We start from the raw sequence: 25,325 nt of genomic DNA, 5'->3' as shown, positions 1-25,325 counted from the left end.
TAAATTAGGTAAAAATGACCTTATGTGGATATTGGAGGGAGCAGGGCTGGCATTTCTAGAAGCCAAGTTGCCTTTGATTACTCTTATGCGTAAAGTGTGGGCCAAAGTTAAGCAGGTGAGGGGAATAGTGGGTATTTGTGAGCTTACTCCGCTTTGGAATAACTCTCTCCTCCCAGAGTTTCTTTCCATATCAGGCTTCTGGGTGTGGAAGGAGGGGGTATCCTAAGGATAGGAGACTTAGTTGGTTGATGGAGTTTTTAAAGCCTTTTCGGACATTCAGAAGGAATTCATGCTGGCCCGTACGCTTTTTTACCAATACTTACAGGTACGACACGCATATGATGCCATGAGAAGAGGAGGGAGGGAGACGGTGGTTCAGGTAGTCAAGTTGGATGCGGATCAAAAGTATATACTTACAGGTTGTGATAAAAAGGGAATGATATCCATGCTGTAGGTTATGTTATTGGATACGTTTCTGGCTCTCCATCCACTGTCCAGAATGAAGAAATGGGAGTCGGACCTTGGGGATATTTCAAGTGAAGTATGGAATGATGTATTGGAGGTGATCCCGTTGGTTTCTCTCAGTGAGCAAGGGAAATTATCCCAACTCTATTATTCATAGGGTGTACAAAACCCCAGTATTTTTACACCGCATTGCTGTAAGGTCTGATGCCTGCTGTCCAAAGTGTGGGGTGGAACCAGCGGATCTGCTTCATATGCTATGGAGTTGTAGTATTATAGAGAGGTACTGGGTAGAGGTATTAGAGGTAATTCTCCGGTGTATGACGGTTAGAGTTGAAAAAGACCCTAAAGTTTGTATTTTGGGCTATGTCTCCACTTTAGGGGCTGATGAATATAGTAAAACGGCGGTGGGTAGGCTATTATATGTGGCCAGGAAGCTTGTTGCTTTACACTGGATGCAGTCGTGTCCTCCAACCAAGGAAGAATGTGGCCAAAGTACATGATATGCTGGTATGTGAGAAGGCGGTTTTTCGAGAGGTTGTCCCCAAAAATTTGAGAAACTGTGGGGTAATTGGCTACTTGCTCAACGCATTAATATGTGATGGTAAAGGTAATGTGTCATGTCAGGGGCGGGTGGGAGGAGATTTGGGGTTATTCTTGCAGTTATCGATGAAACTGACAGTTCACAATGAGTCGTCTTCAACAATTTATTTGCAATGTATGACGGTCGAGCTTTATGACTGATGTAATATTATCTAGATTGTCTGTCAATAAAAACGATCTGATTTAAAAAATAAAATAAAATCTAGTCATCTGGACTCTTCACTTAAACAAGATCTCACCTGGCAAAGACGTCAGCACTGAGAACGGAGCCAATGATGTTTCCCAAGTGAGGAACGTTGTTAACGTAGGGCAGGGCGCTGGTGATCAACAGATTCTTCTCTCCATCTCTTGGAAGTCTAGAAGAAAAGTTTTTAGAATGAGAACTCTGATAACTGTCTGCTACATTTTAATGAATATTAGGGATCTTCAATGCGAAGAGCATCTCATAAGCATCTTACAGGGCAACTAAAGCCCTTACAAGACTTTTTTTTACAACCTGTGCATTACTGCGTGCCACTACATAATCAAATACCATGGGGGGAGAATTATTACAACTGGCATTCATACAGTCTCTAATTTGTGACAAAGTGAGATGTGCCCAATATATTATTCTGGCAGTCAGTGTGCCAAAAAAAATTGATTTTTTGTACTTACTGTAAAATCGGTTTCTCTTCCATTCATTGGTGGACACAGGCTTGACCATGGGTATAGCTGTTGCCACTAGGAGGCGACACTAAGCACAAAGGTGTGAGCTCCTCCCTTCAGCTATACCCTTCCTACAGGGACTAAGCTAAATCAGTTAGCGCAAAAGCAGTAGGAGAAGCAAGACAACAAAAAAAAAAAAAAAAAAAAAAAAAAACACACACTATGTACAGAATATACACAGAACCACACAGGCCAGAAAAGGCCCGTAAACAAGAAAACAGGTGGGAGCCAATGAACGGAAGAGAAACAGATTTTATGGCAAGTACAAATATCTTGTTTACTCTTCCGTATCATTGGGGAACACAGGCTTGGCCATGGGACCTTATAGAGCAGTCCCAAGGGTGGGTGTAACAAGAAACCGTCCTGCCAATCAGAGAACCACCGTCTGCAAAACTCTACGCCCCAGAGAAGCGTTTGAAGATGCAAAGGTGTGCACTCTGTAAAACTTGGAAAAGGTGTGCAAAGACGACCAGGTAGCCACATTACACACCTGAAGGGCCGAAGCCCCATGATGCACTGCCCACGAGGCCCACACTGCCCGAGCAGAATAAGCAGCTACCCAACGAATCTATCGGGAAATGGAAGTTCGACCTCTGGAATCACAAACAGGGAATCCGTCCGCCGGAAAGATGATGTCTGGGACAGATAGATGTGAACAGCTCGTACCAAATCCAGTGTGTGGAGCGACTGCTCCCGAGGATGAGACGGGTCAGGACAAAATGAAAGGAGAATAATTATAAGAGATTATAATCTCTTCATTTAGATGGAATGCCGACACAGCCTTCGGAAGGAAGGACTGAACTGGGCGAAGGACTACTTTATCCTGATGGAGGATCAGGAAAGGCGACCGACATGAAAGAGCCGTGAGTTCCGACACCCTACGGATGGACGCAATTGTCACCAAAAATGCCACCTTGTAGGACAGGAAGCAGTGAAGACTGGATAGCGTTGAGCACTAGATTAAGATCCCAAGGATCCAATTGATGACGGAAAGGCGCCACCCCCTGCAGAAAAGTCTGAACTGCCAAAAGCAAAGCCAAATTCAGCTGAATAGAGAGAGCTGAAACTTGCCCTTTGAGGGAGCTGAGAGCCAGCACCAAATCCATACCCAACTGCAGGAAAGACAAGAGTCGCGGCAAGGAGAAACGAACAGGAGACAGCTGATGATGCTCGCACCAACTAAAGTAGGACTTCCAGGTCCGGTGGTAGATTCGGGAAGACGACGGCTTTCTGGCACCAATCATTGTCTGGACCGCAGCATCCGAGAAACTCCGAGCTCTTAGTACGGCAGCTTCAACAGCAGTTAAATATAGCAACAAGAGGTCCTCCCGAAGAGGGTTCGTCGGCGAGGAGGGTGACTAGAGATGCATGCCACACTCTGCGTGGCCAATCGGGGGCCACGAGAATAACAGGCAGACCTTCTGACCTGATCTTCCGAGGAGACGCGGAATGAGAGGAAGAGGCGGGAACATGTAAGGAAACGTGAACCGACTCCACGGAATCACTAGAGCGTCGCATGCCATGGCCTTGGGATCCCTGGACCGCGCAACAAAGTCCTCGACCTTGTGGTTGAAGCAGGAGGCCATGAGATCCACATCCGGCCGACCCCATCGCTCGCAGATGTTTAGAAAAACCTGCAGGTGAAGAGCCCATTCGCCGGGATCGAGACGCCGCTGGCCAAGGAAATCGTCGATCCAGTTGTCGACACCGGGAATCTGAACTGCCGACAGCGCCGGAACATGGTTCTCCGCCCAGCTGAGGATCAGAGCAGTTTCGGCCATGGGTGACAGGCTCCGGGTGCCGCCTTGGTGATTGAGGTAGGCCACCACCGTGGAGTTGTCGGACTGAACTCGAACCGGACATCCCCGGAGACGGTCGGTCCATAGCCGCAGAGACACGAATCGCTCTCAACTCCAGAACGTTGATTGGGAGGGAGCTCTCCTCGTCTGACCACATGCCTTGAGCGGAGAGATTTCCCAACACCCCTCCCTGAGGCTTGCGTCTGTTGTCAACACCATCCAACAGAGAGGAAGAAACGAGCGGCCCAAAGTAAACCACCACCTGAGGGCCCGGCGAGTCGGGGCCGACAGACCTATGGGCTGATCCAGGGAGGCTAGGGAACGGTCCCAGCTGGGCAGAATGGCTCGCTGAAGAGTTCTGGCATAGGGAACTGCTTTGAAATCAGAGACCATATGACCCAGAGACCGCATGCAATGACGAATGGGAAGAGGACAGGGCCGCAACAATGGGAGAATCTGAAGACAGAGAGTGGATAGTTTCTCTGGCGGCAAGAGTACTTTGGCCTGAAATGTGTCGCGCACCATGCCCAGATAGGTCAGCCGCTGCGATGGATAAAGACAGGACTTCTGCCTGTTCAGGATCCATCCGAAGTGTTCCAGGGTGTCCAGGACTATGCGCAGGCTGTCCGCCGTCGCCCCGTAATGACGGACCCTTTATCAGGATGTCGTCTAAGTAAGGGATCGCCATAATCCCCCCTGGCATAAAGCAGGACCATGACCGCCGCCAGAATCTTCGTTAAAGCCCTGGGAGAATGTGGCCAGGCCAAACGGGAGGGCCACAAACTGGTAGTGAAAGGGACCTACTGCGAATCGGAGAAATGTTTGATGACTGACACAGATGGGAAACGTGAAGATAAGTGTCCTTGATGTCTATCTAGGACAGGTACTCCCCCGGTTCCATGGACGCAATGACTGATCTCACAGACTCCATCTTGAAACTGCGGATCCGAAGGAAGCGGTTGAATGCCTTGAAGTCCAGAACGGGACGGACCATCCCCTCTTTTTTGGGGATCACAAAGAGATTGGAGTAAAACCCTCGAAAACTGCCTTATGCAGGAACCCGGGACAATCACTCCCTGCCGCAGAAGTGTGTGAATAGCCTGAAAAAAGGATATTGTGGCCGAGGGAGAGGTTGGAGGAGACTACCCAAAAAAAAATAATAATAATAATCAGGACGGGGGGAGGACCTGAATTCCAGCTTGTAGCCCTCTGCAATGACCTCTCTCACACAAGCATCCAAGACGTGAGCCAGCCAGACATGCCGAAATAAATGAAGCCGGCCGCCCACCTGATTGGAGGGCGCCGGAAGCCGCACGTCATGCAAAAGAGGTCTTGGGGTATAGGACTTGGAGCCCTGTTGACGGGGACGCCAGGAAGGGAGAGGCTTGAGGTTTGCACTTCTGGTCCGCGGCAGACTTGTCGGCCGACCTCTTAGGCTACTTTCACACTTGCGGCAGAGTGATCTGGCAAGCAGTTCCGTCACCGGAACTGCCTGCCTGATACGGCAAAACGTATGCCAACTGATGGCCTTTGTAAGACTTATCAGGATCGTGATCAGTCTTAAAAATGCCTTATCAGTCAGAAAAATGCATTGAAATGCCGGATCAGTCTTTCCGGTGTCATCCCTCTGTGCTTCGTGTCCGCCTCTTAGCGGCAACAGCTATACCCATGGTCAAGTCTGTGTCCCCAATAATACAGATGAGAAAGTTATGAGCAGTGTAGATAGGACTTCTAGATTACACCAGTTTCTGACATTATTTAGAGTAAACTTGGCTATGGGAGGCCATGTCCTCTCTTGTTAAGCCACACCCACTTTTCAGAAAAGTGGCGAGAGTTTTTTTTTTTGCACTTTGTGCAAAACTTTGACTTTTTCATGACACTTTTCTGGCATAAAGGGGCTTGATACATACCACACGTCTCTCAGAAGCACGATATTAGGGTCCATTCACACGTCCGTAAGTGTTTTGCGGATCTGCAAAACACGGACACCTGCAATGTGCGATCCGCAATTTGCGGACCGCACATCACAGACACTTAAAATAGAAAGCCGGAATTAGTACTTACCGGTAATTCATTTTCCATGAGATCACCACGACGGCCATACAAGGAGATTGACCCCTGACCTCTAGGGGCAGGAAGCAGAGAAAGGTTTAAATACCCTCCTCCCACCACCAAACACCAGTGCTTCCAAAATACCAGAGTAAGAGGTGGTGGATACACACGTGAAAAAAATAAAATGAATAGGAGAAGATATTTCTTCATATCAACCCCAAAGTAACGAACAGGGAGGGAAATACGGGCCGTCGTGGTGATCTCATGGAAAATGAATTACCGGTAAGTACTAATTCCGGCTTTCCATAGCATCACCACGACGGCCATACAAGGAGGTATATCAAATATGAATTTAAGAGGGGGGACACAGACTGAAGGACTTTGTCCAAAAGACATATCAGTCTTTTTGAAAAGGTCCAATCTATAATGCTTGGCAAAAGTATGGATGCTGGACCAAGTAGCTGCCTTACAGATCTCCTCAAGGGAGAAACTCGCTCTTTCTGCTTGAGAAGACGACATTGCCCTAGTAGAATGGGCTCTGATATTATCAGGGCAAGATAGATTCTGTAAGGAATAACAAGAAGCGATGGTAGCTTTAATCCATCTGGCAATGGAGGACTTGGAAACTTTGACCCTCGTTTCTTCCTCCAAACTGGATAAAGAGGCAATCTGACTTCCTGAAGTCTTTTGTGGTTTCTAAGTAATCAAGCACTGCCCGTCTAACATCAAGCGAATGAAGGGTAGATTCCCAATCATTAGACGGGTTGTTAAACAGTCAAGGTAGAGTGATCTCCTGGTCTTTATGAACACTCAAGACCACTTTCGGTAGAAAACACGGATCTAGTTTTAGAATTATCCTGTCGTCCAAGACCTGTAGGTAGGGCTCTCTAATCGATAGTGCTTGTAGCTCACTGATTCTTCTGGCTGAGCTGATGGCCATCAGGAAAGCAGTTTTGTAAGGTTTTAGTTTCAAGGAGCAGTCACTCAGAGGCTCAAATGGAGGATGTGATAGTCCCCTAAGGACAATGTTTAAATCCCAAGTAGGGACCTGGGACCTTAGAGTCGGACGTAACCTCGTTATTGCCTTCATGAATCGCCTTATCCACCTATGGTTTGCCAATTCGGTGTCATAAAAGCAACTGAGGGCTGATACCTGGACCTTGAGTGTGGATGGTCTCAATCCCATGTCAAATCCTTTTTGTAAAAAGTCCAGAATTATTTGGATCTTTAGAGCGGAGGTATTTGGTGAGGGCAAACCTGACCACGAGCAGAACCGTTTCCAGACTTCAGGTAGTTGAACAGGTGACTTTCTTTCTGGAAGCTTTTAGGGTGGAAATTACTGCATCGATAGTCCCCTGATGTATTAGAATTTGGGTCTCAGGATGCAGGCTGTAGGTTGAGGAAGTCCGGGTCTGGGTGTAGAATCGGACCATGGTGAAGGATGTCTCTTCTTGCTGGCAAGTTCCACAAGATTGGGAACCAGCATTCCTTTGGCCAGTAGGGTGTTACTAGAATGACTGAAGTCCCTGTCCTGAATGATTTTCTGTACCACCCTCGGTATTAGCGGAAGAGGAGGGAAAGCGTAATGAAGACCTCGGTTCCATCTGAAAGAGAATGCGCTCCAGCAATTCGGGCTGTCTCTGGGATCTAGGGAAACAAAAAAACTGCCCAATTTGAGTTTACCCGAGTGGCAAAGAGATCTATTGCTGGTCTCGCCCATTTGTCCGACATAGTCAGGAAAACTTCCTCGTTTAAGGACCATTCTGAGTGATCTATCTTTGCCCGGCTGAGTAGTCTGGCTTCCACATTTAGGGACCCCTTTAGGTGGACTGCAGACACTGAATGAACATTCGCTTCTGCCCAGGTGAATATCTTTGCCAACAAATCAGCAGGCTGCCTTGATCCCGTGCCTCCCTGATGATTTAAATAATCTCATCACTGTCGTATTGTCTGACAGGACTCTTACGTGATGGCCTTGAAGATGAATTTGGCTTGCTTTAGAGTTTCCCCCGACTGCCATCAATTCTCAAAAATTTGACGACTGGAGACTGAACGATTTTGGCCAGACTCCCTTGGTAGTAAACATCTCTGACCTTCGCTCCCCAACGCGTACTGGCTTGCATCCGTGGTGATCTGGGCATAGGGATTCTTTGACCACGTCACCCCCCTTGGAGATATGAGCGCTGTTCTTCCACCAAAGAAGGGAGGTTTTTATCTTTTGAGGGATGATCACCTTTTGGTCTAGGGAAGACTCCCTTCTGTCCCAGACCCTTAGGATCCACATCTGCAGGGTTCGGAAATGGATCTGGCACCACTGAACGGATGGTATGCAGGATGTGAGGATCCCTAAGAGACTCCGAGTCTCTGATGGAGTAGAACATCTTGGAGTTGAAGATGGAGATTCTCTTTTTGGATGTCCTGTATCTTGCTCAGAGGCAAACAAGTTAGCTGTCTCTGGGAATCCAGAATAACCCCCAAGAACTGGATCTTTGTTGTCGGTTCCAACTGTGATTTTCCTATGTTGATCAACCCCAACTCTATCCCTCTAGGGTCTGACGGAAGAAATTCAGATCTCTCTGTAGAAGAAGAGCAGAACTGTTTGAGATCAGAAAATCGTCTAAGTATGGAAAAACTGTCAGACCTTTTCTTCCTTAGACTACCTCGATCATTAGTTTTGTAAAAACTTGAGGGAGAGAGGATATGCCGAAGGGGAGAGAGGTGAATTGATAATGGAGAAATCTGCCCAGAGGTCACTGACCGCGAACACTCAGGAACCGCTGAGAGCTGGGATGTATTGGGACATGATCGTAAGTGTCGGTCAGATCGACGTGCACATTACTGAATTGTTCTGGAGCAGAGGAACTATGGATTTTAGGGTCTCCATCCTGAATTTCTGATAGGTACTGTACTTGTTCAGCGCGCTTTAAGCTTATTATTGTACAATAGGAATCCCTCATTTTTCACTAGGAAGAGGTTCGAATAGAACCCCTTTCCCCTGTTCGGATCGTGGTAACTTTCGCCACTACCCCTTTTGCGAGTAGTTCTCGAAATGCCACGTGAATAGGATGATTGGGGTCTGGGACCGCAATTTTGGTGACTATAAATCTTTTTGGGGGAGGATCTGAGAACTGTATTCTGTATCCTGACCCTATAATCTCAGAGCCCATGAGTTTGATATTTCCTCTCAACGGGGAAAAAAACATCCTCAATCTCCCCCCTCACCCTGATGTCACTGATTTTCGTTTCCTTTTTGGGGGGCAGAGGCGGGAGCCTTACCCCTCCCCCTTTGGGGATTAACTGAAACGGCCCTGACTTGCCCTTACACTGTATTCATTACTTTGGTTGGAAGGGGCACGAAAGGGATACTTCCTCATAGACTTTCCTCCGGGAACCCTTTCTTTTTATCAGAGGCTTTTTTCTAAGATTCTGTCTAATTCTGGGCCGAAGACATACTCCCCAGAAAAAGGAATGGCACAGTCTGGATTTTGACACTTTGTCACCCGACCAGCATTTAACCACAAGGCACGGCGAGCTGCATTGGACAGACCCGCATCCCTTGCTGCAAAGCATACCGACTCAGCGGAGGCGTCCGCTAAAAAAGCAGTAGCAGATTTTAACAGGGGAATAGCACTCAAAATCTCAGTTGTTGTGGAATCGCTGGAAGCCCTACTCTGAGAGCCAGACGTACATAGATCTGGCAACTGATGTGGCCGCTATGTTTGATTTAAGCGTGAACATGGCCGCCTCCCATGCCTTTTTCAATAGACCTTCAGCCTTCCTATCCAACGGATCTTTGAGCTGAGAGGCATCTTCAAATGGTAGGCTGTTTTTATTTTATGGACCCTAGCTACCTGGGCGTCAATTTTAGGGATGGCATTAAAGGGTCCTAGCCTCTTCCTGATCAAAAGGAAGCCGGTTTTGGAAGGATTTGGCCAACTCCTAGCCAATTTCTCCGGATCTGCCATTCATCCAAAATCATCCCCTTGATGTTATCATTAATAGGAAAGACCTTGGACTTCTTCACCCTGAGACCTCCGAACATCTCATCTTGTACTGATGGAGTAGAAATGCACCTCCTCTACCCCCATAGTAGCCCTAACAGCTTTTAAAAGCTCAGGCAATATCTTCAGAAGAGAAATAAAATTTCCTTCTGCTCTCTGAAAATTCTCGCTCAGAGTTTATCTTCATCCTCCATATATCTAGAAGAGGGAAGCCGAACCACCATAATCTTCAGAAACGGATGAAACATAATCGCCCTGATTTGTGGCGTTTGGCGGGGGGCTCCGTTAAAATGGGTTTCTCTGTTTGAAGTGTAGAAATGGCCGCAAAGGAGGACTTAATCTCTTCCTGCATCATAGATCTAATTTCGTCCATGAGGGACGGCTGTTCCTCACGGACAATTTTAGAAATGCAGTCCCCGCACAACTTCTTAGGATGGTCATCGGGTAAAGTTTAAAGCATGAAATACACTTTGAAGATTTCTTGGGCTTTCTCAGAGGATCTTTTGCAGTCTGGAACAGCCCAAGAAAAAAACCCATTAGAACCAGGGAAAATATCCACAATAGTGTGCCCAGGTGAGAGAAGAAGAAAAAAACTCTCCCCTATGGGGAACTTACGGACGGCAGGGTAGAGGCCCTCAGTGTGCTCAGACGCAGACATCCTGGAGGATAGCCAGAGAGAGTAAGCACTCACCGCAGGAGGGATCCATTGAATTCGCCCGCCTCCAGAAGCCGGCCGCGTCACTTCCGGAAACGTCACTGCTGGCCGGAAGTGACGAATTGGTATAGCACCGCATGGCGCTGGGCGCGCAACCCCGGCCGTGGCTTTGGTAAACCAGCGGGTGTCTGCGCTTCAGGAGCAGGCCCCAGATCAACCGGAGGCGAGTCTCTCCCTTTCCCCCCCTGCCCGGCGTTAGTACAAGACCGCGGGCTGACAGGGGGGTCCCGCCGGGGCAGGTACGCGACTCCGCATCCAATTCAGGACCTTCATCTCCACGGCGGCTGCACATGGAGACCTTTCTCCGCCCCTGTCCTCTGTAGGGACAGGAAACACTGGTGTTTGGTGGTGGGAGGAGGGTATTTAAACCTTTCTCTTCTTCGTGCCCCTACAGAGGTCAGGGGTCAATCTCCTTGTATGGCCGTCGTGGTGATGCTATGGAAAATGCCTTTTCTGGTCCGCAATTGCGGACAAGAATAGGACGTGTTCTATTTTTTTCAGGAACGGAATTGCGGATCCCGAAAAAACGCATGCCGAAAATGTGGATTCGCATCTGTTCCAGCCCCATTAAAAGTGAATGGGTCCGCAAATTGCGGAACGCATGCGGACCCAAATTACGGACGTGTGATGGACCCTTAGGCCCCTTTCACACGGGCGAGTATTCCGCGCGGATGCGATGCCTGAGGTGAACGCATTGCACCCGCACTGAATACCGACCCATTCATTTCTATGGGGCTGTTCAGATGAGCAGTGATTTTCACGCAACGCATAAGTGATGCGTGAAAATCGCAGCATGCTCTATATTCAGCGTTTTTCACGCAACGCAGGCCCCATAGAAGTGAATGGGGTTGCGTGAAAATCGCAAGCATCCGCAAGCAAGTGCGGATGCGGTGCGATTTTCACGCATGGTTGCTAGGTGACAGTCTATTCACTGTATTATTTTCCCTTATAACATGGTTATAAGGGAAAATAATAGCATTCTGAATACAGAATGCTTAGTAGGTGATCAATTGAGGGTTAAAAAAAATAAAAAAATAAACTCACCTTCTCCTCTTGTTCGCGTAGTTCCCGGTCTCTTCTTTACTTCCTAAAAGATGAACTATCGGATAGGACCTGTGGTGATGTCAGATCACATGCTCCAATCACATGGTCCATCACCACAGTGATGGACCATGTGATTAGAGCATGTGATCTGATGTCACCAAAGGTCCTTTAGTCACAGCTCATCATTAAAGAAGTAAAGAAGAGACTGGGAACTACGCGAACAGAGGAGAAGGGGAGTTTATTTTTATTTATTTTTTTAACCCTCAATTGATCACCTACTTAGCATTCTGTATTCAGAATGCTATTATTTTCCCTTATAACCATGTTATAAGGGAAAATAATAACATCTACACAACACCGAACCCAAACCTGAACTTCTGTGAAGTTCGGGTACCAAACATGCGTGATTTTTCTCACGCGAGTGCAAAACGCATTACAATGTTTTGCACTCGCGCAGAAAAATCGTGGGTGTTCCCGCAACGCACCCGCACATTTTCCCGCAACGCCCGTGTAACTGGACCCTTAGTGTGAACAGAGAATAAATGTTTTCTCAGGAGCATATAAAAACAAACAAAAAAAAAAAACATTTACTCTCTGTTCACACTCGTATCATTCACCTATGACAGCTATTCTGACTGGTTTCCCTAACAGATTCTGGCGAATCCTGAAGGATCCCTTTACGTTCTTGCCATTTTCTGGCATTTCTGACAGCACAAAAAGCTGAAAAATAAAGGAAAGCCGTACAGAAACTGATGGAACTCAACAAAAACAGGATAACAACGCGGCTAAGGCGCCTTTTACACAGGTAGGCTAGTTTCATACTAGCGCTTGACATCTCCCATTGCTGGAAGCTGCCTGAAGGGGGACGTCCGACTGCAACCAAGCAAATATGGCGAGAATCGGCTGGACTAAAGCTGCTGCGCAGGCCTGTGAGCGCTGCAGCCTCTTTTGGCCAGCGATGTCACATTCATTGGCCATATGGCTTAGGTGTAGCTCAGTCCTGTTCAAGTGAATGGGGTTGATCTGTGATCTAATGGACAGCAGTGGGCTTGGTAAGCTGTGTGGAGGCCAGCAGCACTCATCGGACAGCTGATCAGCGAGGGTGCCAGGTGCTGGACCCCACCACTCAAATACTGATGAGATGTCCTGAGGATAGGTCATTAAACACTTGGGAATTAAATATTGATAGCCTATCTTCAGGCTAGGTCATCAAGATCTGGTGGAGATCCAACCTCCAGCACCACCCCTGTTTAAAGAGGCTGCAGCGTCTGGATGAGAACTGTACCGAGCTCAGTCACCCGAATAGGATTGAGCCCCACAACGGCCATGTGACCGATGGAGATGACGTCACAGGCCTCTTAAAACAGCTGATGGGCAGTAGTTCTGGCGAGTTGGACAAAACATCTAAGTAAATGACCATTCACATGGACTGTGGAGTCAGACATCAAGTGTGGCCAAAGTTTCATGCGCAGTACACAGCACAGCAACTGTTCTAGGCCGCGGTCCAAGATTACAGGCCCAAAAACAAAGACTCACATAGGATGCTGTATCTGCTTTGGCCTTGGAGCATTAGTAAGACCCTTTGACCAAGCCTCTGTGGCAGCTGCAATGTCCTCCTCAGAGATGGTTAGGACTGTAGTATCTCCGGCCTGAAAAAAACAAAAACAAATGATTACTGTATATAACGGTGTGTAATACATCAAGCAGGAGACGCATTAACGCACCGATAGCGATTCGTAGGGACAGTTTTTATACATTGACTGGGCACATGGTGAAGAGCCTACAACTAGATACTAACCTCCGGCTCATTGCAGGCAGAGGGGGCAGACGTGGTAACAGGCGCCGGCATTTTTTGAAGATACCCTTTAAATATTGAAGCTCCCTGACCTTTAAGGAGCGATTCCGCAGCTTTTTGACATGGCTCCATTTCAGTCACTTTTTTAAACCAATTCTTTAGTGAACACAGGTCTTCTGCAAAGAAAAGTCACTACAGTCAAATCCTCAAACAAATCACAACAGACATCCATGTATTTACAGAGCACCTGTCAGCAGGATCAACCCATCTTAAAAAAATTATATTATACCTGTCTTGTGAAAACCGGTTGCAGCATTCCCCAAAATAAAAAAAACGCAAAAGATTCATATTATTTATGTAAATGAAGGCTTTGGTGCATCAAGGGGTGTGACCAGCACTGGAAAACTGATGTGCACCAAGGGGCTATGCCCCACCCCTCCGTGCACTGAAGTCACCCATTTGCATTAAGAATAAAAGTGTACAGACAGGTACCATTTTAATCAGCAGGATCAACCCTACCAGGCAGTATACCTGGTTTAATTGTGTTCATCTTGACGACAGGTGCTCTGTAAAAGCCTTTGTCAGGGTAAGCGATCACAAAACTTTCCACATGACCAAGTGTAGTCCATTTGAAAACTCGTCTGAAGGAGTCCTTAGGCTACTTTCACACTTGCGGCAGAGTGATCCGTCGCCGGAACTGCCTGCCGGATCCGGCAAAACGTATGCCAACTGATGGCATTTGTAAGACTGATCAGGATCCTGCAAGTCAAGGCAAGTCTTCAGTTTTTTTTGGCCGGAGATAAAGCCGTAGCATGCTACAGTTTTCTCTTTTGCCTTATCAGTCAAAAAGACTGAACTGAAGACATCCTGAACGGATTCCTCTCCATTCAGAATGCATGGGGATATGCCTGATCAGTTCTTTTCCCGGTATTTAGGGCTCTTTCACACCTGCGTTCTTGTCTTCCGGCAGAGAGTTCCGTCGTCGGGGCTCTATGCCGGAAGAATCCTGATCAGGATTATCCTAATGCATTCTGAATGGAGAGAAATCCGTTCAGGATGCATCAGGATGTCTTCAGTTCCGGAACGGAACGTTTTTTGGCCGGAGAAAATACCGCAGCATGCTGCGCTTTTTGCTCCGGCCAAAATCCGGAACACTTGCCGCAAGGCCGGATCCGGAATTAATGCCCATTGGAAGGCATTGATCCGGATCCGGCCTTAAGCTAAACGTCGTTTCGGCGCATTGCCGGAGCCGACATTTAGCTTTTTCTGAATGGTTACCATGGCTGCCGGGACGCTAAAGTCCTGGCAGCCATGGTAAGTGTAGCGGGGAGCGGGGGAGCAGTATACTTGCCGTCCGTGCGGCTCCCCGGGCGCTCCAGAGTGACGTCAGGGCGCCCCAAGCGCATGGATCATGTGATCGCATGGATCACGTGATCCATGCCAATCGGGCGCTCCGACGTCATTCTGGAGCGCCCCGGGAGCCGCACGGACTGTAAGTATACCGCTCCCCCGCTCCCCGCTCCTACTATGGCAACCAGGACTTTAATAGTGTCCTGGGTGCCATAGTAACACTGAAAGCATTTGGAAGACGGTTCCGTCTTCAAATGCTTTCAGTACACTTGCGTTTTTCCGGATCCGGCAGGCACCTCCGGCAACGGAAGTGCATGCCGGATCCCAACAACGCAAGTGTGAAAGAGGCCTGAGCCCTTTTGACGGAATTCGTTGCCGAAAAAGAAAAACGCAAGTGTGAAAGTACCCTTAGGATGTTATAAAGGGGTTGGCCACTTTCTGGTTACTGTTGGTCAGTGTGTTTGTAAGATGACTATACAGCACTTATTAATACGGCCTTTGCTGATATTCTGCGCCATTTTCTATATTTTATATGGTATTCTCCCTTGTTGGCAAAGTCTTTTGTGTTGCCCACATGGATGTTCTGTCCATAACATGGCTGCTGAATGGAGGAGACGGATGCGTCTGGTCACGTAACCCCCCCCCATCAGCGTCCATCTTATGGACAGGACCTCTACGCAGACGGCACATAAGATTTGACCAACGAGGGGACGTGGCTTATGAAATATAGCAAACGGCAGAGAATATCAGCGAAGGTTATATTAGTAAGTGCCCTATAGTCATCTTATCTGCACATTGGTCACTACAAATCTCTTTAGACAAGTAGCTCCTTAGTTTCCTCCATTCTAAGCAGGGAAACCATTTCACTAATGGGGGCGAAGCTGTAACTTACCCGACAGAGTAGACACATCTGAAAGAAAAGGAAAGATGGCCCCCCAAACCCACGATGTCAGCAACGGACACAGCATCCTACAAATAAAGACTAAAGTCAGCAAATGACCACCATAGTCACACTGGATGGTTAGAGGTTTTCACTACAAAAAAAAAAAAGCGCGCCAGAAAATAACGGAAACACTGGAGGGAATTTACCAAATCCTGGCCGTCAGTTTTCCGACTAGCAAAAGTTGCACATTTTTACACAATAAGCTCTCGCCAAATTTGTTCAAAGTAGGCAGGGCTTCGTAAGAGAGGGCGTGGCCTTCCACAGACAGACTTACTATAATTACGCCAGAAATGAGGGTGAAGTATAAGGGCTCATGCCCACGAATGTAAGGGCTCCGTGCCCGTGCTGTGGACTGCAAATTGCGGTCCGCAATGCACGGGCTCCGACCGTGGGGCAGCCGCATGGGGATCACCGACCCATTCACTTGAATGGGGTCCGCGATCCGCACAGTAAAAAAGTAGTGCTTCCGATCCATGCCTCCGTTCCGCATCTCCCGGATTGCGGACCCATTGAACTGAATGGGTCTGCAGTTCGTGATGCACACGGCTGGTGCCCGTGTATTGCGGACCTGCTGTATGCGAGCTGCAATACGGCCACGGCCAGGCAATAGCCGTGTGCATGAGCCCTAAGGCAAAACCTTTGCTATTTCATAGCTGCCATAGACTTACTGTTCTGGTGCACAGATTGTAAAAGACCAGATACTGATGACCCACTGTATGTAATCGCTAGAACCACCATTACCTAGTGTGAGTGGCAGGGGGACTATGTCAGATGAGGGGCAGATTTATTATTAAGGTCTTAAATTTAGACCATATAAATCTAGACTAAACAGAAAAAAAAAAAATATATATAAAAAAAAAAAAAAATTAATTATCCCAGCCATGGTAACCATTCAGAACAAATACTTTTTCTTTGCATCACCATATTCTGACCTCCGTAACTTTTTATATTTACATCTACAGAACTGTTTGAGGGCTAATTTTTTTGCTGGGCAATCTGTAGTTTCTACTGACACCATTATGTGCATGACTTTTTAATCACTTTTTTGTTGTACTTTCTAATGCCACCATTTAATATGGCATACAAGGTAGTGGGGAAAAAACAACAACACAACACAAGTTAAGTATTTTTTTTATTGTTTATGTATTTATTTTAGGGAAAGGGGTGATTTAAATTATTTTTTCATTTTATTTTTTAAACTAATTTTTTTTAAACTTTTTTTCACCCCTCTAAGAGGCTACAATATTCACTAGCAAGACTTCTTATAGTATATTCGTACTGTAGTTCCATAAAACTACAGTATAAGCTCAATCTGCTGTTACCCTATGTTGGCTTGCCACCTGCAGGTCGACATAGGACCTGCGGTTCTAATACGCTGGGTCTCTAAAGAAAGATCCACTTCCTCCAGCAGTTGCTGAGTCTATGTGACATTTGGAGAACTATTCATCCTGGTCAATATTCATGTTACTCTCCTTCTTACAACTCCTTATCCAGAATAGATTTAGCAATTGGATCCTCAGCCTTGGTGGCTCTGACAAAAGAGATTTCATATCTGCCTCGCAGTATATCTGACATTGGTAGTGGGAATGCAGCTGCACATAACTCGGCCTATTTGGCGCTTGAACCCATTCTGGCTCACGTTGGTGGATACTGGAAGTGAAATCTCTGGGGCCATTGCTGACTATCTAGCTATTAATGTAGGCTCTGCATCTGTGGCGATAGTTTGGGACGCCCTAAAAGCGTATGTTAGGGGGTTATATATTAAACATATCAGTGTAAGGAAATCTAAGAGCCGGGATCTGTTTAGAGAGCTCTCGGATAGAGTTACGCAGTTAGAAGCTAAATATGTAGATCAGGCCACTTCGATTAACGAGGCAAATTAGAAGGAAGCCCAAAATCTATTGAAAGAAAACATACAAGGTAAAGCTGAGGACAAACGTCTTTTTACGTCTCAGAGATACTTTGCTGAAGGGGAAAGTGCGGGACATTTATTGGCTACCGTGATTAAGGCACAATCTGGCCCTTCTTGTATAGCCTCGATTAGAGAATCTGGGGGACAATTGGTAACAGGAGATGAAAGTATTCTGAGAGAGTTTTATGCTCATTTTAGGGAGATGTACAGGTCCAGACTGGCCACCACTGCATCCGATAGATCCAATTATTTGGCAGGGATAGATATGCCAGTCCTGTCAGAGGAAAAGAAGCTGCTCCTGGATGAAGATTTATCCTTAGAGGAACTAGAGGTGGCGCTGAAATCTATCCCTAATGATAAGGCGCCGGGAGGGGATGGCCTGCCTGGCGAAATTCTATAAAAAAACATGGGGAGCTATTACTTCCACAGCTTCTAATGGTCTTTAAAGATGCCCTTCGGGAGGGTAAATTGCCTTGCTCCATGAGAGAGGCAATGGTAGTAGTGCTGCCCAAACCAGGCAAGGATCCCACTCTTGTAGACTCCTATAGACCCATCTTGCTCCTGACCGTGGATGCAAAACTTCTTGCTAAAGTTCTGGCCAATCGGCTACTTAAGGTAATTCAAACTATTATCCATGATGATCAATCTGGATTTATGCCTGGAAAATCCACAGCTCTAAATCTCAGATGGTTATTCTTCAGCTTGAGGGGAGAGATAGACAAGATAGTGGAGCTGCTGTGGTCTCACTCGACGCTGCCAGAGCTTTTGACAGCGTCGAGTGGGAATATCTTTGGGCAGTTATGAATAGGATGGGCTTTGGCTCAGGATTTCTTAATTGGGTTAAGCTTCTATATTGTGAGCCTAGGGCTAGAATTAGAGTGAACGGTCAGCTGTCGCCTGCACTGGCTCTGGGGAGAGGGACGAGGCAAGGTTGCCTGCTGTCCCCCCTCTTGTTCGCATTGGCGATAGAGCCGTTAGCATGTCTGCTAAGGTCCACACCATTGGTGCGGGGATTGGAGAGGGGTACCATGGAAGAACGCGCATCTCTCTATGCGGACGATATGCTAATATATGTAGGTGATTGAGCTCACTCCCTAGATTCTATAATCTCCATAATTTCGGAGTTTGGTGGCCAGTCTGGACTTTTTATAACTGGGATAAATCAGTGATCCTCCCAATATCTCCGCACTTACAAGCGCATGATGCCATTTCCTATGAGCTCAAAGTAGTGTATTCCTTTAAGTATCTTGGGGTGGTAGTTTCGATGGACCCTGGTGAATATATTGCTAATAACTTATTGCCTTTGATAGAGAAGTTCAAAAATAAGGTTGCCACCTGGAATAAGTTACCATTATCGATGATAGGGAGAGGTAACCTATTAAAGAGGATTCTGACGCCCCAGTTGTTATATATTTTGCACAACTCCCCTGTATGGATTCCTACAAATTATTTTTACAAGATTTAGCAGCTGTTTCGTTTTTTCTCTGGAAAAATAATAGAGGTAGGATCAAATATGAGACCTTACAGAGAAATAAGAATGCGGGTGGTCTGGCACTGCCCAATCCTATGTTATACTTTTTTTTTTGCTCAATTACAACATTTCAAGGGCTGGGGTGTAAAGGGTGAAATGGGAAGGAGTGGTCAGTTAATGGAGTGGGTCTCGGGTAGGTCTCCCCCTTAGCAGCCATAGAGGGAGAAGTAAAAGGAGAAGCTGGGCGTATTCCAACTTTACAACTTATGAGAAGGGTTTGGGTTAAGGCAAAGGATATTCTAGGAATATCGGGCTTGGTCAATATCTCGCCTATATGGAACAACCCGGCGCTCCATGAATTGGTTGGCTTAAATGGGTATTCACAGTGGGAAAAATAAAGGGATTTGGAATCTAGGCCATATCTACTCAAATGGAATCCTAAAGCAGTACCAGCAGTTATGTTCTGAATTTAGCTTACCTTCCACACAGTTTTATAAGTATCTGCAGCTCAGACATGCTTTGGAGGCTCAGTCTAAAATAGCTACGGTGACGTTTGAATCTAGTCAGCTGCTAAACGCAACGGTGAGTGCAGGGCCGGTAAAGGGAGTGATTTCCACGGTGTATCAGGCCTTGCTAGAAGACTTTGTAAAGAAATATCCTCTTAAAATTAGATACCACTGGGAAAGAGATGTGGGTAGTATTACAGAGGCGCAATGGGAGGAGATATTAGATCTCACCCCAAATCTATCCCTCAGTGAGGCGGCGCGTCTATCCCATCTATATTTAATCCATAGAGTCTATAAGACCCCAGGGTTTCTACATAAAGTTGGCTGTAGAGACAGTCCGGAATGTCCTAAATGTAGGAATGCTGAGGCAGACTTGTTCCATATGCTATGGGCATGTCCCTTATTGACAGCATATTGGAGGGCGGTGGTACACTTAGTAAACAAGGTGTATAGTGCCCATTTTGCTCCTGACCCCAAGTTGTGCTTATTGGGTATAATACCAGAGGATAGAATAGTGTACCAAGCATGGAAAACGTTAGCGGCAAAATGGTTACAACCGATACCTCCAGATATATCGGAGTATGTAAGTAGATTGAATATGGTAGTTCGCCTGGAAAGAGGAGTATACCAAAAAAGAAATAATCTATCTAAATTTGAGGCGATATGGGGAGCCTGGATCGATAATTCTGGATGTTGTAGTCCTTGGTTGGCGCTCACAAGAGGATTATTGCGCTTTGTGTAAATGCACTGATCGAGGAGGATAGATATGGGCCAGGAATAAGAGCGGGGGGAGGGTACTGTGGATATTGCTAGTGTGGTGTGTATGTCGAAGGTATTAACATACCAACCAAAATGGATTTATGGTACAGCCCACAGTTTGCATGGATGCATTGTGTTTATATGTGCATATGGGAATCAGTGCTGTGCGATGGTTTACAATTAAGGTTTGTGGTGCCGACGCCCCGGGGGATGAAATAAAATAAGTTTATAATATTAGTGGAGGGCCTTGTGTTATCAACGATACACATCTTTAATTCTTATAGGAGGAATCTTATTGGGATTATTGTTGCTCTGTCCTGCTCTGGTATTGGTGGGGGGGGGGTTACTTGCTGTTGGGAGGTTTTATTGACCGGTTTATGTGCTTGTGTATTGCAATACTCTATACTTGGATATATAACTTGAATATGTATCTACGTGTTCCATACTACAATTGCTGTATGTCTTTTACAATGAATCTACCGTATATACTCGAATATAAGACGAGTTTTTTGTCACATATTTTTGTGCTCAAAAAGCCTCCTCGTCTTATACTCGAGTCTAGGTCTTCGCTCCGGTAATACAGGCAGTGCGGGGGGCGGCGCTCACTCACTGACGTCACGCGCCTGCGCCGCCTAGTGGGAGAAGGCGCGTGACGTCAGTGAGTGAGCGCCGCTCCCCGCACTGCCTGTATTACCGGAGCAAAGACAAAGTAAGCATACTGCTGTGAGCGTCGGGGAGGGGGATCTGTGGATGGCACTGTAGGGGGATCTGTGGATGGCACTGTAGGGGGATCTGTGGATGGCACTGTAGGGGGATCTGTGGATGGCACTGTTTAGGGGGGAGATCTGTGGATGGCACTGTTTAGGGGGGAGATCTGTGGATGGCTCCCTGTATTTAATGCAGAGTGTGTGTGTATATAATGCACACACTCTGCATTAAATACAGGGAGTCACCCTCTTGCAGATGTGTGTATATAATGTAGAGTGTGTGCATTATATACACATACACTCTGCATTATAGCTGCATTTCCCACCCTAGTCTTATACTAGAGTCAATCATTTTTCCCATTTTTTTGGGGTAAAATTAGGGGCTCGGCTTATACTCGGGTCGGCTTATACTCGAGTATATACGGGTACTTATTGTTTAAAGCATAACATGATGATGCTAAAAAACTGAAAAAGTAATAAAAATTATCTGAATAAACAAAAAAAAAAAAGAAAGACTCAGCATTTTAGAATGAAGGACAGGTGTCCCCGAACGCCGCACGGTTAAGCCTGTCTTAACCCGGAAGCTTGTTCTTCCGGGTTTTTCGCCATTTAGATGCAGTAGTCATGCTTGGCCGCGGCATCTAAATGGTTAAACGTCTGCGATTGATTGCCAGTCGCAGACATCAGCCGCGGGCCTCTGTCATTTGAAACAGCAGAGACCTGCCGGCTAGTGGGCGCCATATTTAAAAACCCTCTCAGTGCCGTACATTTTTCAAAGCATATAATGTCTAACACACATATATTCTGCACGCAGAAGGTCCGCCAGTCTTTTTGCTTAGTAAATCTCCCATATTGTGTCAGAAGGGCAGGTAATAGTGCGATGTATGTATATGCGCTGTACTCACCCCAGTAAGATACGGTTTCTTGGCGAGACTTTGAGAAATGTGTCCAAGTTGCGTGCCGACTGTTGCAAGAGTTTCTTCCTTTTTCTTTCCCTGAACTATATTGGCATACAAGGCCGCCGAGATCACCGGCTGAAGACATAAAAGAAAGTCATTTACAGACTAGAAATTATACAAACTGAAACGGTAAAGTGGCAGAATACTGTGTACTATCATGCCTGGAGCTCTGCTGCCTCCCATTCCAGCCACTGATTATTTAGGTCATCCTGGTCCTTTCCAGCCGCCAATAGAAAATACCTGTAAGAGGAGAGAAAAGCAAAATGATACCTGTGAAATACAGGAAAATGCTCCGAGCGTTCAAGAAACAAGAACGAGGTATGAAGGCGAGGCAGAACAGACATTACCCTGAGGCCTCTTTCAGAACAGACATTACCCTGAGGGCCGGATAAGATGTGGGTGCGTCGCGGGAAAATGCGCGATTTTTCCGCACGAGTGCAAAGAATTTTAATGTGTTTTGGTACTCAAACCCGAACCCAGACTTCTTCACAGAAGTTCAGGTTTGGGTTAGGTGTTGTGTAGATTATTTTCCCTAATAACATGGTGGTTATAGGGGAAAATAATAGCATTCTTAATGCAGAATGCTTACTAAAATAGGGAGGTAGAGGTTAAAAAAAAATAAAAAAATTAAACTCACCTTAATCCACTTGTTCGCGCAGCCCGGCTTCGCTTCTGTCTTCTTCTTTGATGACCAGCAGGAAAAGGACCTGTGGTGACATCACTGCGCTCATCAAATGGTCCATCACCATGGTGATGGACAACGTGATGGACCATGTGATGAGCGCAGTGATGTCACCACAGGTCCTTTTCGTCCTGGTCATCAAAGAAGAAGACAGAAGAGAAGCCGGGCTGCGCGAACAAGTGGATGAGGTGAGTTAAATAATTTTTTTTTAACCCCTACCTCCCTATTGTACTATGCATTCTGTATTCAGAATGCTATTATTTTCCCTTATAACCATGTTATAAAGGGAAAATAATAATGATTGGGTCCCCATCCCGATCATCTCCTAGCAACCATGCGTGAAAATCGCACCGCATCCGCACTTGCTTGCGATTTTCATGCAGCCCTATTCACTTCTATGGGGCCTGCGTTGCGTGAAAAACACACAATATAGAGCTTGCTGCGATTTTCATGCAACGCACAAGTGATGCGTGAAAATCACTGCTCATGTGCCCAGCCCCATAGAAATGAATGGGTCCGGATTCAGTGCGGGTGCAATGTGTTCACCTCACGCATTGCACCTGCGAGGAAATCTCGCCCGTGTGAAAGAGGCCTTAGGGTCCATTCATACGTCCGCAAGTGTGAAGCAGTCTGCAAATTGCGGATCCGCGAAACACAGACACTGGACGACACATGGCCGGCACTATGATAGAAATGCCTATTCTTGTCCGTGGCTGCAGTGGTCACGTGCTGTCAACATGACGACACTGCCTCTGCCAGGTAAACTGATCCCGGCCTGGAGAACCAGAGTGTGATGGATCTGTTATGCAAGTAATTATAACTTCTTTATTGTAGGCAGAGTTAATATTTTCTCCTAAGACCGGAGAACCCCTTTAAAGCGTATATGTCAGATAGATCGCCTATATTGTAATCCACAGCTGCATTCACAATTCTGCTTGTTGTCACTGGAAACAGTCATGTCATCAGACGCACCAGGGTTTTATTGTATACGTGGACATTTATCTTCTTACACATTAGATTACTGTACAGCACCACAACAGTTTCTGCACAGATCGAGCCAGCCAGGAATGCTGGGAGATTTCAGCACTGAACTACAATGCATGATGTTAACCCAGGATCGGTACCAGACAAACTACGCAGCATATTTATCGTTAAGAGCTTGAAGGTTCATTTTATAGATGAAATGCAACACTACGTCTATACCTGAACATAGTAAAGTTAAAAAACTGCGTGCAAGTACATCTTCTGAACAGCCCTTCAAGTGCCCGCTGGCTGGGCAGAACTAGTTCCTCAATGCCAGTACTCACCTGCAAATTGCATTGGCAGAGAACAGGTAATTCCCATTAGTAAGCTCCAGGGCAGGCAGTTTTGCTTGTGAAAGGAAGGGCACGACTTTTTCTGCAAAAAATTTAAAAAAAAGTATATTAAATCAATTAAAATAAAAAATATACTCGCCATCCAGAACCTTGTCCATTAAGTGCCACACTTCGTTGTCCCGATTGTAGAGGAGACCACACAAGACCACTGTAGCCAATCATAAGCCTCATTCACACGTCCGTGATTTCCATCAGTCAATGTGAGCCAAAACCAGGATAGGAGCCTCCACAGACGTAAGGTATAAGGCCTCCTACACACGAACGTCTGCTGCCCCTTGCCGTATTGCGGACCGCATTTGCGGATCCGCAATACACGGGTGCCGTTCCGTGGGCATTCCGCATCACGGATGCGGACCTATTCACTTCAATGGGTCTGCAAATCTGGAGATGCGGAACGGAAGCACGGAACGGAACCCTACAGGAGCACTACGGAGGGCTTCCGTGGGGTTTCGTCCCGCAAAAAGATAGAACATGTCCCATCTTTTTGCAGAACGGGCGGATCGATTAAAGTTAATGGGTCTGCGATCCGCTGCGGCTCCCCCACGGTCAGTGTTCATGCAAAAAAAAACAAGCTCTCGTACGGTTATGTGAACGGAAAAATAAAAAAAGTTATGGCTCCTGGAAGGTGAAAAATGAAAAATCACTGTATCGGAAAGGGGTTAAATAACCGGGACAACGGCTTTAATGAAATACATATGATTGTGGGTGGAAACCATCATCCATTCATTAAAATACAATTTTCAGCAGTCTTTCCCTCCCCCAGCACTGATCAGCTGGGACATGGTATATAGCATTAGACATGGTATAGACTGCAGGGATGGCCAACCTGCGGCTCAACAGCTGTTGTAAAACTACAACTCCCACAATGCCCCTCTGTAGGCTGATGGCTGTACGCAGTCTGGGCATGCTGGGAGTTGTAGTTTTGCAACTGCTGGAGGGTCGCAGGTTGGGCGTCCCTTGTATATACCATTAGACATGCTGTATAGGATTAGATGTCACACATATGGACAGAGGATGCCCTCACAGCATAACCCCTTGAATTACCCTACAGATAGGATGATGGGGGGGATTCAGCCCTGGGCTGCACACACGATCCTATAAAAGCAGCCATGTCTGGAGCTTGCACACAGGCTCCTCTTACCCTCCTGCTGTAACCTCTGGATCTCTACACCACCAGCCCACAGCCCTGCAGCAGCCAGGACCTTTAACCCATGAGGGTTCCCATCGCTCACATACAGCTTCATGTCGGCTCTCTGCACACACCACCTACAACCGGCACTGGCTCTTCCAACCACAGCTGATGCAACGCACTGCAAAGCCCCAAGCACATGGACAAACAGCGCTCTATGGGATTTGTAGTCCTATTCACTGAGAAGTACCTAGACCTGACAGACAGCAAGAACTACAGTTCCCAGGATTCACTGCGGAGAGGGGGCGGCTTCGCGTACAGGACGTCTATTACGCACGTGGGCGGGTCTTAGCGT

The 25,325-nt window shown here is 46.6% G+C and overlaps 1 protein-coding gene across 1 annotated transcript; it reads right to left on the bottom strand.

Moving 5' to 3' along the window:
• Positions 1 to 1,304: 1,304 nt before the first annotated feature.
• Positions 1,305 to 25,170, bottom strand: LOC120993739 (methionine--tRNA ligase, cytoplasmic-like). The gene is made up of 8 exons (XM_040422211.1): positions 24,983 to 25,170; positions 23,773 to 23,863; positions 21,945 to 22,023; positions 21,730 to 21,858; positions 15,419 to 15,495; positions 13,180 to 13,352; positions 12,918 to 13,030; positions 1,305 to 1,421 (listed from the first exon to the last, which is right to left on the bottom strand). Exons 1-6 carry the CDS (start codon positions 25,083 to 25,085, stop codon positions 13,322 to 13,324), a joined length of 510 nt encoding a protein of 169 aa, XP_040278145.1. The 5' UTR covers positions 25,086 to 25,170; the 3' UTR covers positions 1,305 to 1,421; positions 12,918 to 13,030; positions 13,180 to 13,321.
• Positions 25,171 to 25,325: the final 155 nt, after the last annotated feature.

Source organism: Bufo bufo, chromosome 3, assembly GCF_905171765.1.
Source record: "Bufo bufo chromosome 3, aBufBuf1.1, whole genome shotgun sequence".
NCBI classification, from domain to species: Eukaryota; Metazoa; Chordata; class Amphibia; order Anura; family Bufonidae; genus Bufo; species Bufo bufo.
This window is presented reverse-complemented; position numbering and strand designations above follow the sequence as displayed.